Genomic DNA, 17,249 nt, shown 5'->3' with positions numbered 1-17,249 from the left:
GATTTTAACATAAATGCTGCATAATATTAGCATTCGTCTAATTAATTAATACATATAACATGAGAAAATTCTATTATAATAATAATAATAATAATAAATTCCCCAACGACGGACACAGAATTTACATATAAATATTCAATAAAACGAAGCTGAAACCGACAAAAGAGACGCAAAAATAAAGTGGGCGTATTTGTGGCAACAGCAACAATAAGGCAACGTTGTGCCTCTTGATGTCGCTGTTGTTGTTGTTGTTGTTTCTGGTGCTGTTCACATCATAGGGAAATAAATGTGTTTCAATAAATTACATGAGTGCGCAGCGGAAAACGCGAAGGCGAAGGCGACGCAGGCGGCAGCAGCTGAGAAAAAATTATGTAGCATAACTTGAGGGGTGTGTGTGTGTGTGTGTGTGTGCGTTGTGCGTTGTGAATGGCAATTCATTGGAGGCCTCACAAAAACAGCAACGCAAGCAAAAAAGATGAGAACAAAAATGTTGCCGCTCACTCAAATGGCAACGAACACAGCAAGAACAACACGACGAACAACTGCTCGAACAACAGCAAAAACAACTTCGACATCGACATCGACATCAACAACCACAACACAAGAGCACGAAACGCGCGCGGCGTCGAAACACACACTCAAGTTATTTGACTTGATTGCATACTTTTAAGCGGAAAACAACATTTCATTTCTGTAGATGTCCGCAACGGCAAACGCAAACGTGAACGTGTTTTGTATGAAAATAGTTTTCCACTTGTTTTACTGTTTTCCTTCCACTTAACTCGCTCCACAGCGACAATCAAATTGTGTGATTGTTGAGAAAGTTTTTGCAAATTGTTGCATATTGTTTATGCTGAAAATAGACAATTTGCAAGGAGCTTAAAATAATCTTTTTTATGGCAGAGAATGTGTATTAAAGAGTCAACTTTCAGTTCTTTTCCTTGGCGAGTATGATTAATGATGCGCTCTGGCAGTGAACTAAAAACAATGGATGTGTCAATCGAGTGTTGTTGAAATATTACACACACTGCTAAGGTCATTTGTGTTGCCCTTTTCATGGTATTTCGAGCATAACACAACTCACATTGATGGATAGATTCGTTCGCTCATAAATATAATTGACTTTTGTGGGAAAACAGGAAATATACTTCATATAAATGTTAATATATTGAATAGTCTGACCATTTTGATATATTTAAAGTATTATATTGATTATTAAAGCACTGCTAGAAAAGCTTAAATACTTGCTCTTCATGATAGCCAGATTAATTTGGCATTTTGTTAATTAATTCTTAACCATTAATTGAAACAGTTTCTCTTAGGCAAATGTCAGCCATCAAACATTATTTTAAGCCAAACAAATAGCCAGTTTAAAGTTAAAATCTCTGTTTAACATTCTCAAAGATTAATTATGCAAAATAAATAAAAATAGCACTACTGTAATTAATGTAGCGAACAGCAGGCAAACAATGAAGGAAACAACACATTATTCTTGCATTTATGCCGGTTTGCACATGATTTAAAAAACTATTAAACAAAGTCAAGCATTTTTCGAGCCAAACACATAAAACTGAAAGCCAAAAACTGGCTGTCTGCTTCTGTCGTTGGCAATGCTACAATTTGTTGCAGAACAATACGTAAAGCAGTGAGGAAAAGAGAAAGGAATATAACAGCGAAAACAAAGCAGACAGAAGTCAGTCAGGCGGTGGCAGGTGAACAATAAAAATGCAGTAAGCGAAAATGGCCGACAGCGTCGACATTGTGTTGCATGATGAGGAGATGCATTTAAAGGTGTGCCAGAAGTTAAATGCACCTGCCACGGGCCGTTTTACTTTGGGATGTTAATGCCATGCCACTGACTGCTGGACGGCGAAATAAAAGCGCACATGCAACACAAACACAAGCACACAAGCACAAACAACTGACGGCAACGCAGCAATAACAATACCAAATTTGTCTGTTGCTTCTTGTTGCAGGTGCCAAAAGCAGCGAGTAAAAGGCAAAGTTCTTCGTGTTGCTGCGTAAAAGTTTACTGCATACATTTAGGCGCCTCGTTGTTCTCTCAACAGTCACTGAGTGCCTCTGTGAGTGTGCGTTTGTGTGTGTCTCTGATGTGCAATCCACTCTATACGCTAAGACTTTTTTTTAGCTACAGTAAATTCTGTGTCTTAAAGTATTTCAACTCTTTGCCATATAAAGTATAATTGTTTTACTTTATTATTGTTGAAATGTTTAAAGTTTTTGATATTCAACTGTTGTTAAAGAATATACGCCATCAAATAACTTCATAGCTACAGTAGTTAATAGGGAATATATTGAAACAATATGATGTGTGATATATAATAAATATTTCTTTTAATGCATTACAGTTGAAGTATTAAACAGTGACATTCGCTACCCATTTTCAACTAAAAATATACCCCAAAAATAATAAAATATTCCTTTTGCCTGTTATAATATGCTTCTATCTTATGGGTAGCTTGTATAAGTAATGAAATTTGGAACATTCTTTAAACTAAATGCGAGTATTATTTCCATTCGTTTTTAATATTACATTATAAAAATAAAATATATATAGGAACTAGACAGATACAGTAATCACTATGCATTATTTTGCTATTACAGTTTTTATGACATAAAGTTTCATCTTTCTCAAATTAAATTGTATCATTTATGCCCGTTTTTGATACTCAATTAGAGTTTAAATATGAGGCCACTATGCCAGACTACTGTATTTAATGCCTTAAGAATGTCAAACTTAAATTTGGTACATTTGCTCTGAAGAATTGCAGTTGTTTTCATCTGCAAATTGAACATTGTTTATATTAGGTTTTTAAATTTACATTTCTAATCAATTTACACGTTTTGCATTAGAAATGTAAATTAAATTCAAATTATATTACAATACATTTATTTGTTGCTTTGTCCCAAATTTCAATCACTTCGGTTAATAAACTCGATACTATTTAACAGCAATGTCATCTGCTATTGTTATAATGTTATTTAACTACATATTTCATATTATTTATGCTACTTAAAGAGACTCTTAAAGAGCATACACTTAGTATAGATAATGTATCAGTTGCTGTGTTTCGAACAAGAAGTGTTAGTGAAAAATGTATAAAAAAAATACTGTCATAAGCTCAAGGCTTTTAAAAGATACATCAGTACTTCATATGTGACAATAAAAGCAGCAATAAGCCCGTTGAAAAACATAAATATTGAAAATACCGATGATAAATTCGTTAGTCTCAAATGCTCAGTATTTTGTATGCAATAACTACTGTGCTTCGAAGCAGGCAGCAAAGCAAAACAGCGCCAAAAAGTATGCAACGCTTGTGTGCGTCAGTGTATGTGTGTGTGTGTGTGTGTGTGTGATGAGAGAGACGGTGAAATGCCGCCTCTGTCTCTGTGTTCGCGTTGACAGCCGGCGCAGAGCGCGGCACAAAGTGTGGTGAAAAACAGATAGAGCGACGATTTGTGAGAGAGAACAGAAGAGAGAAGGAGAGAGAGAGAGCAAGCGAGTGAGAGAATCTTGAAGTGTGTGTATAAGTGGGTGTGAGTGTGTCGAAAAGTGCTCTTAGAATTGTGTCGGTTTCTCTTTTTCGTTGCTGGCGTTTGCTTGCGCCCATTGATTGTTGTTGTTGTTTGTATGCTTGCCTGTGGCCTGTAACCGTGTTGAGTTTCCGGCACGTTGTATAAACAAACCCAGACCAGGCACACAAAAAACCGCGCTGGAGGAGGCTTCCAAACCCCCCCTTGCCACCTTGCATATGTTTACCATTTACGATTTTGCCATTCGCCTTTTACCATTACCATTTCATCAATTGCCAATGTCAACAACTAGGCGCATTTTCAATTGAGTCGCGAACGAAGTCGCAATATGCGTAATGCAAACCGCACGTGATGATGGCGAATATCAAGTGAAAAACGCGTAGCCCGCAACACACACAGCTTCCCCCTTGTCCCCGACACAAGTCACCGCAAAACCAAAGCAAAATCCAACAGAGATCACACAACAACTGCAGCAGGCAACAAATACTAGAAAACGCACAACGTAACGCACAAAATACAACAGCCAGGAAATCCAACTACGATGACTGCCAAACCGCCGCCTCCAGTGCCGCCCACAGTGCCCAACAACAACGATGAGCAAGCGCCCAAGTTGGCGCCACAAATACCACGACTCAACTCGGAGCTGGCTGCCCAAGCTGCACTCCGCGCTCAGCAGCTGCTGCGCAAGCAGAGCTCCCAGGAACAACAGCAGCAACAGCAGCAGCAGCAAAAATCAATGCCACCGCCATTGCCACCGCAAAGTCGGCCAGTGCCCGCAATACCAGCGCGTGGCTCCAGCGATCGTTCGGCTCCGCCAGAGATACCACCCAAGCGGCACAGCCTGAAGAGCATGCCCGATGGCCAGGTGATGGTGGTGCCCGGATTGCCGCCTCCCTTGCGTCAGCCACCACCGTTGCCCAAGAAGCCGGCATCGGCGCAGAGCTCGGCGCAGAACAGTGCACAGAATTCGCCGATGGCTGCGCTCAAGTTCAAGGAGAAACCACCGCCGCCGCCGGAGAAGCACTCGACGCTATCGGCAGAGGCTATGGCAGCCAGACGCTGTTCGAATCCCTTTGAAATGCCGCCACCTCCCCCGCCGCTGGTGCTGCAATCGGCGGTGGCTGCGCTCAGCGAACAGAGCTCGAAGAATGCCCTGGCTAATGTGAATGTGAATCCGGTGCCATCGCCAGCGCCCACAAGAGCCAGCGAAGCCAAGAAGCTGAATCAGCGACCAACAGCAGCGGCAGCTGTTGCTTCGCCAACGGATGAGTTTGGCTCTGAGGATGCGTTGCGTGGCATTGAGAGCGGGCTGCGGAACATGGAGAGAGCCATGCAGGAGCAGATGAATCTGCGTAGCCTGGAGGCGGCTGTGCAGAACAACTTTGATCTGAGCTTCAAGGCGAGCTTAGCCGCTGGTGGCGGGCGACATTTGGGCAGCTCGGTGAATCTGCGCACCTCGAACTATGAGCGCAACTTGTCGCTGGACGAGAGTCGAGCTGGTGACTCACGACAATCACTCGAGGAACTGAAGCAGTTGCGTGCCCAGGCACAGCAGCAATCCATGCACAATTCCTCATCCTCTTCGGTCAGCTCGGCATCCGCCTCGCAAGTGGAGCAATCGATGCGGTCCACAATCGAACATCATATGCGCTCGCTGGATCGCAATCTGCCACTCGAGTTGCAGTATAGTCGCCATCGCATGCAGAACAATTTGAATGCCGTGGGACATCATCAGGCGGCGACTCCGGCATCAGCAGCAGCCGGACAAACGAATCAGCAGCAGCAGCAGTCGCCACAGCCGCCGATGCCGCTGAGCAGCGAATTTCGCGAACAGATTCGCCAGCAACTCTTGGGCAACATTCCGCCTCAAGTTGTGCACAACATGGGCCAGTTGCCCGGCTCGGCGGCGGCTGCCGCTCTGCTCCAGCATCAGGCTCAGTCGCGGGCAGCTGCGGCCGCTGCTGCTGCTGCCGCTCAGGTTGCTGCTGGCGCCGGTGTCGGTGTCGGCGTCGGAGTTGGAGTTGGCGTCGGAGTTGGAGCCGCTGGCTTGTCTCGCGAAGAGCTGCGCATGCGGCGTCGCTCATCTCACGATGAGACCCAAATGTCTCAAACAACAGCTGGTGGCATGCAGGGTAAGATTGAAGATGTGGCGCAACATTTGAAAAGATTTTGAAAGATCGATTTGAAATCTCTTCAAACGATAAGAGAGAATTTTATACCTTTTGAGGTAGTAGTTGCTATCTCATTGTTGCGATTTGTTGGACAATATTCGAAACAATATCTACCACTTAATTTATATTTATATTTCTGCGTTGAAGGTCTATATTTGAAACAATTTGTTTATCATTTAATTTATATTCATAATTGTATCATTGGTGAAATTTTTTGGATAATATTTGAAACAATATTATCTACCACTTAATTTATATTTGTAATTTGCATTAAAGGACAATATTTGAAACAATTTGTTTAATCATTTAATTTGTATTCATAATTTTCAATTACGTAGAAATTGAAAGATTGAATTATCGTGTTAAAATCTCTTCAAACAATAAGAGAGACTTTTTAACTTTTTGAAGTGTTATCTGTAGTTGTCTCATTGTTTCGATTAATTGGACAATATTTGAAACAATATTAACTACCACTTAATTTATATTTCTAATTTGCACTGAAAGACAGTATTTGAAGCAGTTTTTATCATTTTATTTATATTCATAACTTGCATTTATGTGGAAATTGTGCGATTTATTGAAATATACTTAAAACAATATTGTTTATCATTTAATTTATTGATAATTCATATTTAAGTGGAACTTCTTAAATTTACTGGACTTTATTTCAAACAAAGCTTTAAGTGTTCAAGATGTTTATCCTTTACCTTTAAGTGGAATATTTGTCTTATATAAAATTGCGCTCAGATATAATCATTAGTATGAGAATTGATGATGTTATTCCTAAGATAGCTTATAACAATCTTGTTAAAAATCTGATGCATATGCTAAGCAGAATTTTATGCTTGCATTTATTTTTCTTATTCAACAGAATATTACATTTACATTAAAATTATATTGTTAATTTATTTTTGTCAGTAATTTATCCTACTTATAATATTTTTTTTTAATTTACAATAGTTTTCCTTAAATATATTATTATAATTTTGATTTTTAAGCACTTACAACTATTTATACTATCTTAAATGTTATTTCGAATCTTAGGGGGAATCAAAACGGGAAGAAAATGCGCTATAATTTTGCAATAAATACCATTAATGTTTATTTTGACTGTTTATAAAATGATTATTATTGTTTATTTCCTCATTTCCGACCAGAATTAAAACAGTTCTCATTAGCTCCGCACTGTTCAGCTGATTTAGACTATTTACGTTGCTTTCTCAAAGGTAACAAAAACGAAAACAATCTGTGTACCAAAAACCGCTAACCAAGTTCTGTGACACTTAACAGCCACGCCCTTCCGCTCCGCTTCCGCCCCGTTAAAAACGGCGCCAGAGTGGACTCTCCAACTAATAACTACTCCAGACACTCGAAAACACTTCCCGTGAAAAAAAAGAAAAACAAAAACAAAACTGAAAACAAAGAACTCAACACAAAGCTAACGCAGTTTTTTGTACTAATGAAATTGCATGGCAAAGTTTACATAACTCTCGATTTGGGACAAGGGTTCCGGTTGCAGCTCTAAGCTCTAGTTCCAGTTCCCAGCTAATTTATGTTGTGACCCATTATATAATTATATAATATGTTTGTTTCTTTTGTTTTGATTGGTAACCATAACCGTTAACGAAGTACACGCAAAACTCATCTAAAAAAAAAGGGGAAAAATAGAATTTTATTTTTAATTGATTTTTCCTTTCTCGCTTTCGACAGTTACCCGACTGAGGGAGCATTGGGATGAGACGTCGCAGTGTGTGTTGCAACGTGCGGCACAGTTGAAGAGCATGCTGAGCGATTCACAGCGGTAGGTTATCGCTTATCCTTATCCTTATTTTTATAGGTCAATCTAATTAATCATGTTCAATTTCTCGATATCTCAATTGGCCAGCTTTGAGGCGAAGCGTCTCGAGCTAGAGAAGTGGTTGGCACGCATGGAACAGCGTGCTGAGCGAATGGGCACAATTGCCACCACAGCTGATATATTGGAGGCACAGCAGAAGGAGCAGAAGGTGAGTTGACTTCTCTCTCTCTCTCTATCTGCATCTTTGCAGTGCATAAATTAATTTTCAAATATATTTCACAGTCCTTCCACGCCGAGCTGCATCAGAATAAGCAGCACTTTGAGCTCTTCAGCGATTTGACACAGAATCTAATTGCAGTCTATCCCAACGATGATACTTCCAGAATTAAAAAGATGACGGAAGCCATTAATCAACGGTGAGTGCATATTGAAAATCCTGCTCACGACCTCGACGATGGCTTCTGGTTTTAATTATATGCAAAAGCCTCGCGTAACTTTCACGTAGTAAATTCAAATCACTTTCTCGGCATTTGCATTTATTGCAATGCAATGACTTGCGCACTCTGCCCACAGAGCATCATAGTTAGACAACTGTTCACTGTTCACTGTTAGCTGCTCAAGTATTTTCCCTTTCAACTCAGCATTTGCAAAGCATTCATTGCGGAGCTTTACATTGCTTAAGTATGCAATATATCTCAAAGATATTTTGCTCAACAATGCTGCAAGCAATGACTTAATTACAAAATATAATTATCTTAAGATTATATTAGGAAAGCTCACTTACAAGCTTGGATGAAATGAATATATTGTATAAATAGAATTCTTAATAAATTTGTCTTGTAATGGAATTATACATTTCGCAAAAGAACAGTAAGAGCTATTATTTTAAATTGATTAGACTGTAAAAGAATGTAGAATATGAAGGTTTGAAAGCAACAAAATATAGTTATGTTATACATTACATAATTGTATAAATTGATTTATGTATAGACAAACTTTTTTTAGAATAAATTTTTACTCATTTCAATTAACATATCAGAGATCGAATAGAAATAGTTTTGAATAGTATGAAGTAGTAGAAAATTGAGGATTCTAAGGAAAATAAATTCAAATAATAATAAGTACTGGCTGCAAAGGACTTCAGCTTGAATTATTTAATTTAATTACATATTTTATACTGATATATAATAAAATAAAAATAAAACCATTGTTAGAAAACTTTCTTAGACAACACGCTCGCCAGCAGACTTAAATCAAATAGAGCATTAATATATGTAAGGTTTTGTTAAGACGATGTGTCAATCTTGATAATCGCAAAATCGAATTTACTTATGATTCGATTTGAGGATTTGAATTAATCTTGTAATTTGCTTGCACTGATTTAATTTCTTAATAAATCTAAGTATATTAAAAATCAAAATAAACAACAACTATTCTAATATTCAATTAATTTTGCAGCTACTCGAACTTGAACAATGGCGTCATCAATCGTGGCAAACAACTTCATGCAGCCGTGCACAGTCTGCAATCATTTGATCGCTCCATGGATCAGGTAAGTAAAAGTATAGTATTCCATCTACCAATGCATAACTAACTAATTTTCACTTTTGTATAGTTCCTGGCTTTTCTCTCGGAAACGGAGACACTTTGTGAAAATGCTGAATCGGACATTGAACGTAATCCACTCATGTTCAAGGTAAGTGCAGATATATCTTTCGCCTTTCGTTCCCCACTTCATCTCTGACCCCAATGGCTCCTCTTGAGTCGAAATGAACTTTTTTATGAACACACCGCTGCCTTTGTAAAATAATTAAACAGTGAGCTCAATTGATAGATTTATGCACTGCAAAGTGCCTTTACATTGTGTGTGGTGCATTGGCCCCACCAAATGCACAGTGGAGCAAATTGTTCTACATTTTTTAAATACAAAATACAAATAGTAGAAATTTTCTTTGTGCAAAATATTAAACTTTTCCTGTAATAATATATATAATTACTTTCAGTAACAATTAATACGGTACAATTATTTTAATATACAGAAAGATTTGCAAATATTTAATCAACTACTTTTTATTCGATAAGACTTGTTCTTATTTCTATTTACATACAATATTTTATAAATAAGATTGAGGTATTCAGAAAATCATTCTTTTATTCAATAACATTTGCCAAGACTTAAATTGTGGCAACGTTTCATTTGTTTATTTATCCATTGACCCATGGGGAAACTCTTTCATTTGTGAAACAAATCATTAAGAGCATGCTTGCAATTTTCCTTAAAGCGTTTTCATTAATGTGTTTTCTTCATCATTTTCGTTTTTCTTGCTATGCGTTTAATTGGCCCGCATTCGATGAGTCGCCGCCTCCTCCTCCTCACGCTCCATTGAGTTTATCAGTTAATTTGCCTTAAACCGTTTTCCATTTTCCCTGCATGACCATGAAACATGCAAGCCATTTGTGATATCAGATCTCCAGCTGGGAGCTGGGGCACTTGAGAGCTCAATATTGTAGTACTATGTGCAGCTACTCGAATTTGCGTACTTTGTTGACCGGCACGGATTGGAACGAGCTCCTCTCCTCTCCCTCCCCCCCCTACCCCACTCTTGGCAAGTCGAGCAACTCTCGACCACTTAATGTCTCAATTGCATTTGCAATCCGAATTGCCATTGCTGCAGCCACGCACACACACACGACACGCACTCACGCCCACTCCCCTCGATTCAGATCGACTGTGTGCCTCATCGGCACTTATCAGCGACACCAAAGGCATGCCTCAGCATGTTGCACCCACGCATCACTCGCAAGTGCGGCGCGTATTTCAAGTGCTGCGTGGCGTCTGTTTGTTTGCCCCTTTCTATGTTTGTTGTTGTTATTGTTGTTGCTGTTATTGTTGTTGCTGTTGATCTACTTGGGTTACTGGCCCTTCAACGTCATCAGCAGCATCATCATTATTATCAGCAACAACATCATCTATTCATGTGGCTGCTCTTCTTCCACTTTCTTATAATTACGCATTCAATTTTTTTGAGGCAATTATTCTAAATGCGTTTCCCTTTTTCACTTTTCTTTTCAATACTTTTATTTTCTTGGGTTTCACTTTTCGCTTCGTTTTTCTGCTCACTCACGCGCACATTTCTATGCAGGATTCACACAAGCAATTCAATTATAATAATTTATTTGGATTCTTTTCGCATTTAATTATTCATGTGAAGCATCCTTTTTATCACTCTTACTCCCATTTAGTGAATTGACTCTAATGGGTTGTCTTTGAGTTTTTAAATCATTTCGAGCTTTTAGGACGTGTATCGTAAAATTTCAAAACTTTTGCAGGGGGTTGAAATACCAGCTAAGTCCTTGTACCATTTATCGTTTACGTTACAAAAGCTCAAGAACAAGCTTTAAGTTATTTTAGGATATGTATACAGCAAGTCTCCAAAAGCTTTAGCTTGTATAAGAGCTTTTTGGTAGAGTTTTCTTCTGTAGGCTGCTAATGCTCGGTAACTTGATAAGAACTTTGATAAATTGTTTGTTGTCAAAGTTTGTTTTGTCTACAGTTGGATTTGGAGTATATTAGTTGTGTGCATTTTAGAAAAAGGCTTATTAATTTTAACAATAAATGCAAAACTTTGTCGTTTTAATACTACATTTAAATAGTACGTGTTCTTTATCTTTTTTGTAAAATATAAAAAAAATAATTCTTAAATTTTTAGGAACTTATTTTAAAATATTCTCATCATCCATTTGTACTATACGAATAGTCAATTTTAAATTTAAAAGTTAATTAATATTCCACCTTCATTCGATTTTAATTACTAAAAAAATATTTTTCAATTATTATTGTGGAACGCATTTGGTTTTATTTTTTTAGGTCTCACTTAAAATTCAACAGTTCAGTATTTATTTAAGAATTTTAAAAGTTTTTGAGTATTATTTTATACAAAATATTTGTATTATTAGTTTTCAAAGGTTTTAATTAATTTGTTTACATTTACTATAAAATAATTTTCATTTATTGTTGTACAGAGTAATTGTGAGTCTTGCATTTGATATGCTTTACTTTGACATGCATTTCATTTGTTGTATTTTGCCGGCCAAAAACCGTTATATTTACCGGCTGTTCGCCGTGTAGAGTGAGAGCGGAGAGCGCTCTGATGAGAGAGCAGCCCCCAAACTCTACACTCCGAGTTCCCTCTCGACGGCTGTTTTCGTTTTCGTTCTCTGTTTTTGTTATCTCGGCACACGCCGCTGCCCGATGCCGATGCCGATGTTGATGTCGATGCCGACTTGAAGCGAGTGTCGCTATTTTGGATAACTTGCCAGCTGCTGCGCTGCCGACGTCGCTGCTGCCGCTGGATGCTGTGGCGTTGGCGTTAGCGTCGCTGCTTCGGCATTTGGTTCGCATTTGCCATTGGTTTTGTCGTCGTTTAGTTCGTGTTCTGAGATGCGCCCGGACGCGCGTTGATTACGGTCGAAAAAAGCGCAGATTTATTTTAACCGGCTTCTAATAAGAATATTAAATATTCATATAAAAAAAAAACTAAATAAAAATTTTAAATTCAAAAATATACACAAAAAAACGGAAAAATTTGTGACAAATTTTAATAATAAATGTTGAGCGGTAAATTGCAATAAATAAAGGAAATTCGCAAGCGTTGCATACTTACAGGCGTGTATTGCACTCACACACACGCACACTTATGCATATCCTACACATATGCTGGATATGCACACATGTAAATTGAATCCACCATGCAACAATTAATCGCAAATCTTTGCTTAAAGCAAAGTCGTCGCCATTTTGCCAACCCTCCGCATACATTTCTGCGAGTGCCTAACTGCATGAGTGTGTGTGCGTGCGTGTGCGTGTGTGTGTGTGTGTGTGTGTGGGAGTGTGCATTTTAAAGTGAAATGTGTACATTAATTATGCACACATTTCCCTGGCCTCCTTTGCAACGCGTGCGAAACGTGCAACGTTCATTGTACAACACACTAAGTGAAATTGAAATGAAAATTGAAATTTGTGCAAGATTTTTTTTAATACCATCTTATGAAATATGGAGTATACTAAATTTGGAACACAATGCAACTGCAAATATGTGATTGTTAAACGTGTTTGAGTGTGTGTGTGTGCGGTGCATAAATAAACACAAGAATCGTTTGGAGCATTGTGCATTGTAATTGGGCTGTAGAACGAATATTTCTTCTGATTGCCTTTCATTCAAATCGTGCATAATTAAAGCGACATTTTGTGGCATGCAGTTCGGTTGACACTCCAAAATGGGGCAATTGACAAGTGTTTGTGCAACGTAATGAGCAATATTTGAGTGTGATTGATTCGAGTATAACTGATTCGAACAACTTTTAATGGCATTCTATTGCATTTGAAGGGTGGTAATCAATGTGTGAGTTACGCTTATTGTTGACAAGGCGTCGATATAAATAACTTCAATTGCCTGATATGATACAGATATAACGATCGCTTTCTAATCTTGAATTGACAACATCTTAAGCAAACATCTGTTAGAATTTGAATCTTGCCCTGAATTGGATCTCATCTTCGAAATTTAATTTTATGAGTTTCATAATACATAACTTTGAAATTTAACTAAATTCGTTTTTCTACATGGTACTGATAAATTAGGGAAGGAATAATTGCATTGATCGTTGATTATATTAAAGATGAATATTTGGAAAAGGACAAAATATTTTAGTCATCTATTTACTCGACTTTAAACGATGTGTTTTGGAAATATTTAGGACATTGGGACTTTTTTTTTTAAATTCTTTGAGTTCTTCTCATCTAAAACAAGTTTATAGTGTTGTGATTTCAATCAAAAGATAACTTTAATATCAAACTAAAGTTATAATATATTTTAAACAAAATTATCTTAAATTAAAATACATTTAAATGATTTAACTAATAATTTTATGAAAGTCTTTGAACATTTAGCTTATTTAATAGTTTTGTATTTATATAAAACAAAAACATTTCTTTCAATTCATCAATAATGTTGTGAACAAATACACAATCTCTCTTTGAAGAAGAGAGCGAGATAATTATAAACATATTTACTTGTCTTACACTCGCTTTAAGAATATTTTTGAATAGTTTTCAAGTATGAACATTCCACTTCCGTACGCAGTGTAATTGCCTTCAAGTGCTTCATCTTAATTATATTCAACATAATTATTTTTATGCTCAAACAGCATCTTCAAGCCAAGAGTTGAATGGTTTTCAAAATCAACAAACTCAAACAGAGAACAAACAATCAGATATTTAAACAGAAGCCGAGAGAGACAGACACACAGAAACAGAAGAACAATTGAATTGAAATCGAAGAGGCAAAACAGCACATTGATTGATCACGTTGACCATGATGATCGTATTAATAGATAAACTTTCAACTTGTCTAGCTGGAACATGATTTAGCAACCCATTGAATGACCATTATTTATCAAATGACAACACTAACTTGACTTGACACAGTCTCCATTGGGTCGCAACGAATCGAGGCGCGTCGTGTTTTGAGTCCCAATTTCATTCATAAAGAGATTTCCGCGCTTTCGAAAAGACTTTGCGTTCGACAAGTTTTTCTTTGTCAATGCGCATTACGACAAGAAAATATGCATGGCCCTTTTTCGGGCGGCAGAACGAGAAAGAGAGAGAGAGAGGGGGAAGGGGAATGCCAACAGAGTCTGTTGCCGCTTTGCTGCTTGCCGCTGTTGGTCAATAACAAATGTCAAACATGCGTTTTCTTCTTGGACTCTTTGCTTGGCTGGTGTCTTGTTGTCTCCGCCAGCTGGTCGCGTGTCTCTGTTTCTGTCTCTGTGTTTGGGGCATGTTTACATTTACCTGTTGACGCTTGTGGCGTCGGCGGTGTTGCAGGCAGCGGCGGCGGCGGCGACAGACACAGAAAAAAGCAACAAGTAACCAAAACAAGTTCACAAACAAAGAGCAAACCAAAACGAACAAAAATATTGAAGAAAATTAGAAAAACTAAACAACACATCGAAGTCAATTTACACTTGCAATGCGATTATAAGTTGTTTAGAAGAAAAATTTTGTATTATTTAATCAAATAGTTTAATTTTATCGGCTATTTCTTACAAAAGAAAATAATGAAAAAATTCTACTCGTCTAATACTAATTTCAAATATTAAATTTATATAGAATTATAGATACATTTTATGAACTATTCACTTTTAAGTAAAGGGTCTAATGAAAAACATTTCTTAAGCAATTTAAACCTACACTCAGTGGGAATTTTAATTAGTGTATTTATTAGCTTAGTCGATTTCAATAATATTTTTCAGTATTTTCTTTATAATTGTGAATGAAATAGGGAGACATAATGGTAGTATTTCTTATTTTAAATAATTTCATAACGTAACTTATAACGAAATTGAAATGAATTACAAAATATGTTTGAAACATTTAAGAAGAATGTCTTAGACTATGTTAACTATTCATATATTATCTCTATATATGTAATATATAATTCGAAATTAAATTCCTGGAATTAATTGCAGTTCTACTTATTAATAAGAGTATCCATTTCATTGCGCCAAAGTAGTTCTACTTTGTCCAGTTTGTCCAGAGTTAGTTGTCACTTTCACACCCAGTAATAAGTGGTAAATGTTGATGCTAGTTGTCTTCACTATTGGGTAACAAGCTTTACAACAAAGCACGTAATACCCTTTACAAAAGCAATGAAATAAACAAAGAAACACAAATTGTGCGTAGGCATCGAAGTTGTCATAGTTTGTTGTTTGAGTTGTTGTTGATGCTCAAGTTGTTGTTGTTGTTGTCTGAGTTGTTATTGTTTGAGATGTTGACGGCAGCTTAGAAGCACTTGAGAAATTGTCTGCCCGATTGTCTGTTTCAGCTGCTTTGATCTGCGTGGGTCCGCCAAAAGTCGTTTGATTGGAGCTTCGAGTTGAGCTTGTTTCTCCGACTCGAACTCGAACTCGGACTTGGATTCGGTTTTTTTATTTTCGTTTCCCTTTGGTCAGTTGGCTTGTTTTGTTGTCTGAGGCAGCGCCACTTCACCTTTAATAGTCTGTTTAGTTAAAAATTATAACGCTCGAGTGGCTGACAGAGGTGCAACGTCGGTCTAGAGTTGAAAAAGCTGTTGTAAAATCTCAATCAATTAAGTTCAAAACGTGGAATAACATTAAGTTTAGTGGGTGTTTATTCATAGTTTAGGTGGCGTTTTAAAGCATTTCTACTAAATGTGTCTTGATTACGTTTGGGTGTAAAAAGTTGAAAGTTGAATTTATAAATTAGCTGTTGAAATAGAGCATGAGAAAATAGTTTAATGGCTAATATTTGCAGTTGAAAATGTGTGTATACTTAATGTTTATTTACTTTAAAGATAAATGCAAATTAAATAGAATTGAGTCACTTATAAATATATGTAATCAATCTTAATTTAAATTCTTCAGTTTTCTTAAGAAAAGTGCTCTTTAAAGTTAACACTCTTCGAACAGTTTTTCATTAGAATTTATTGTCTGCAAGTCAAAGAGTCAATCATACGATGCGCTTCTTTTTTAACTCTATGCGTTTTCCTCTTCTGTTTTTTGGGGTGGTTTTATGAATGCTTCTCAGTATCCCAAATAGCAATAACAATAAAAGCAGCAGCAACAAAAACAATAACACACATACCCGCAGCAACAATTCAAGTGCACTTTGTTAAACCAATTAATTTACATTTCCGCGCAAAGCGCCCGAAAAACAAAAAAAAAAATACGAAATGAGAAAAACACACAAACAAGTGAAGTGAGTGCGAGTGTGATAGGGATGGGGAGAGGGAGGACAAGCGGAAAGGCGGAAAAATTGTGAAAACGCAAAGCGAAAAAACTTTACATAGAAACAAAAGCAGGAGAGAGCGAGAGAGAGAGTGAGGGAGAGCGGATGAGAGCCCTGTGGAGCACTTGACGAACGGAATGGCGGCTGCTGCCACTCGACTTGGACCAGGACATGCAATGGCAATGGCCATCAAAGCCACAAAATTCAGTGTTTCATTCAGTGTGTGTGTGTGTGTGTGTGTGTGCTTTGCTGGTTAGTTTGAAGAGGACTGCAGGTCAACTGAACTGGCGGCAAACAGCGACAACAGTAACTAGATTCAAGTGCCTCTTGTCAGTCAGTCGTCGGCATCAGTCAGCGGTCAAAACGTGGCCGGTCAGGACATCACAGGAAAAAGGCACAGAAAAAGTGTAGCACACTCTTGAGGTTGCTTCGTCCAGACAGTTTCGAACTGAACATGCAAATTGCAACGACAAAAAAACAAAGCAACTGCAACTTCACATTCAACTGTTCGCCTTGTTGTGGTTTCCTTGTTCAACTTCATTCTCAACTGTTCGATACGGCAATCAATATGACAATGAAAAATATGATAAACAGCACACAGTAGCCAATGACAATTAAAAATTTCTTGCACTTCGGCGTTCTTTGACCGCCCACAGAAATATCGTCTTGTCCACTTTCATATCCCGTTGATCGCGTTGAGATGTGTTGTACTCCTCGACTTGATCTTTGGGATCGTCGTTCTGATGTCCGAGATTGCTCTGCTTCCGATTCCTCAAACTGCACTTCAGGCTTCATGTCCTTGCTATTTTCATTCGCATTCTGATTTCAACAATTGCTCTTTTTTTATACATTTTAAGTGACGTTAAAATCAGAATCTAAAATTGTGTTTTACTTCTTTATTTCTAAGTTTATTCAT

At 37.5% G+C, this 17,249-nt stretch overlaps 1 protein-coding gene across 18 annotated transcripts in view; it reads left to right on the top strand.

Moving 5' to 3' along the window:
• LOC133838047 (dystrophin) overlaps positions 1-17,249 on the top strand; it is a 169,987-nt gene that overhangs the window by 52,365 nt on the left and 100,373 nt on the right. For 12 of the 18 annotated variants that reach the window (XR_009893905.1, XR_009893906.1, XM_062268981.1 and 9 more), the window contains 6 exons: positions 6,884-6,952; positions 7,437-7,527; positions 7,612-7,732; positions 7,807-7,940; positions 8,983-9,076; positions 9,140-9,220. Coding sequence is in view for 16 of the 18 variants with exons in the window: in XM_062268981.1 (XP_062124965.1) it covers positions 6,884-6,952; positions 7,437-7,527; positions 7,612-7,732; positions 7,807-7,940; positions 8,983-9,076; positions 9,140-9,220 (590 nt within the window). In the remaining 2 variants the exon portion in view is untranslated. Of the gene's footprint in view, positions 1-3,903; positions 5,688-6,883; positions 6,953-7,436; positions 7,528-7,611; positions 7,733-7,806; positions 7,941-8,982; positions 9,077-9,139; positions 9,221-17,249 lie in introns of those variants that run through there. The other 6 variants (XM_062268987.1, XM_062268986.1, XM_062268982.1 and 3 more) reach the window with 2 other exon arrangements.

The sequence above is a fragment of the Drosophila sulfurigaster genome, chromosome 2R, assembly GCF_023558435.1.
Source record: "Drosophila sulfurigaster albostrigata strain 15112-1811.04 chromosome 2R, ASM2355843v2, whole genome shotgun sequence".
NCBI classification, from domain to species: Eukaryota; Metazoa; Arthropoda; class Insecta; order Diptera; family Drosophilidae; genus Drosophila; species Drosophila sulfurigaster.
Note: the sequence above shows the minus strand (reverse complement) of the source record. Positions and strands in the feature narration are given on the sequence as shown.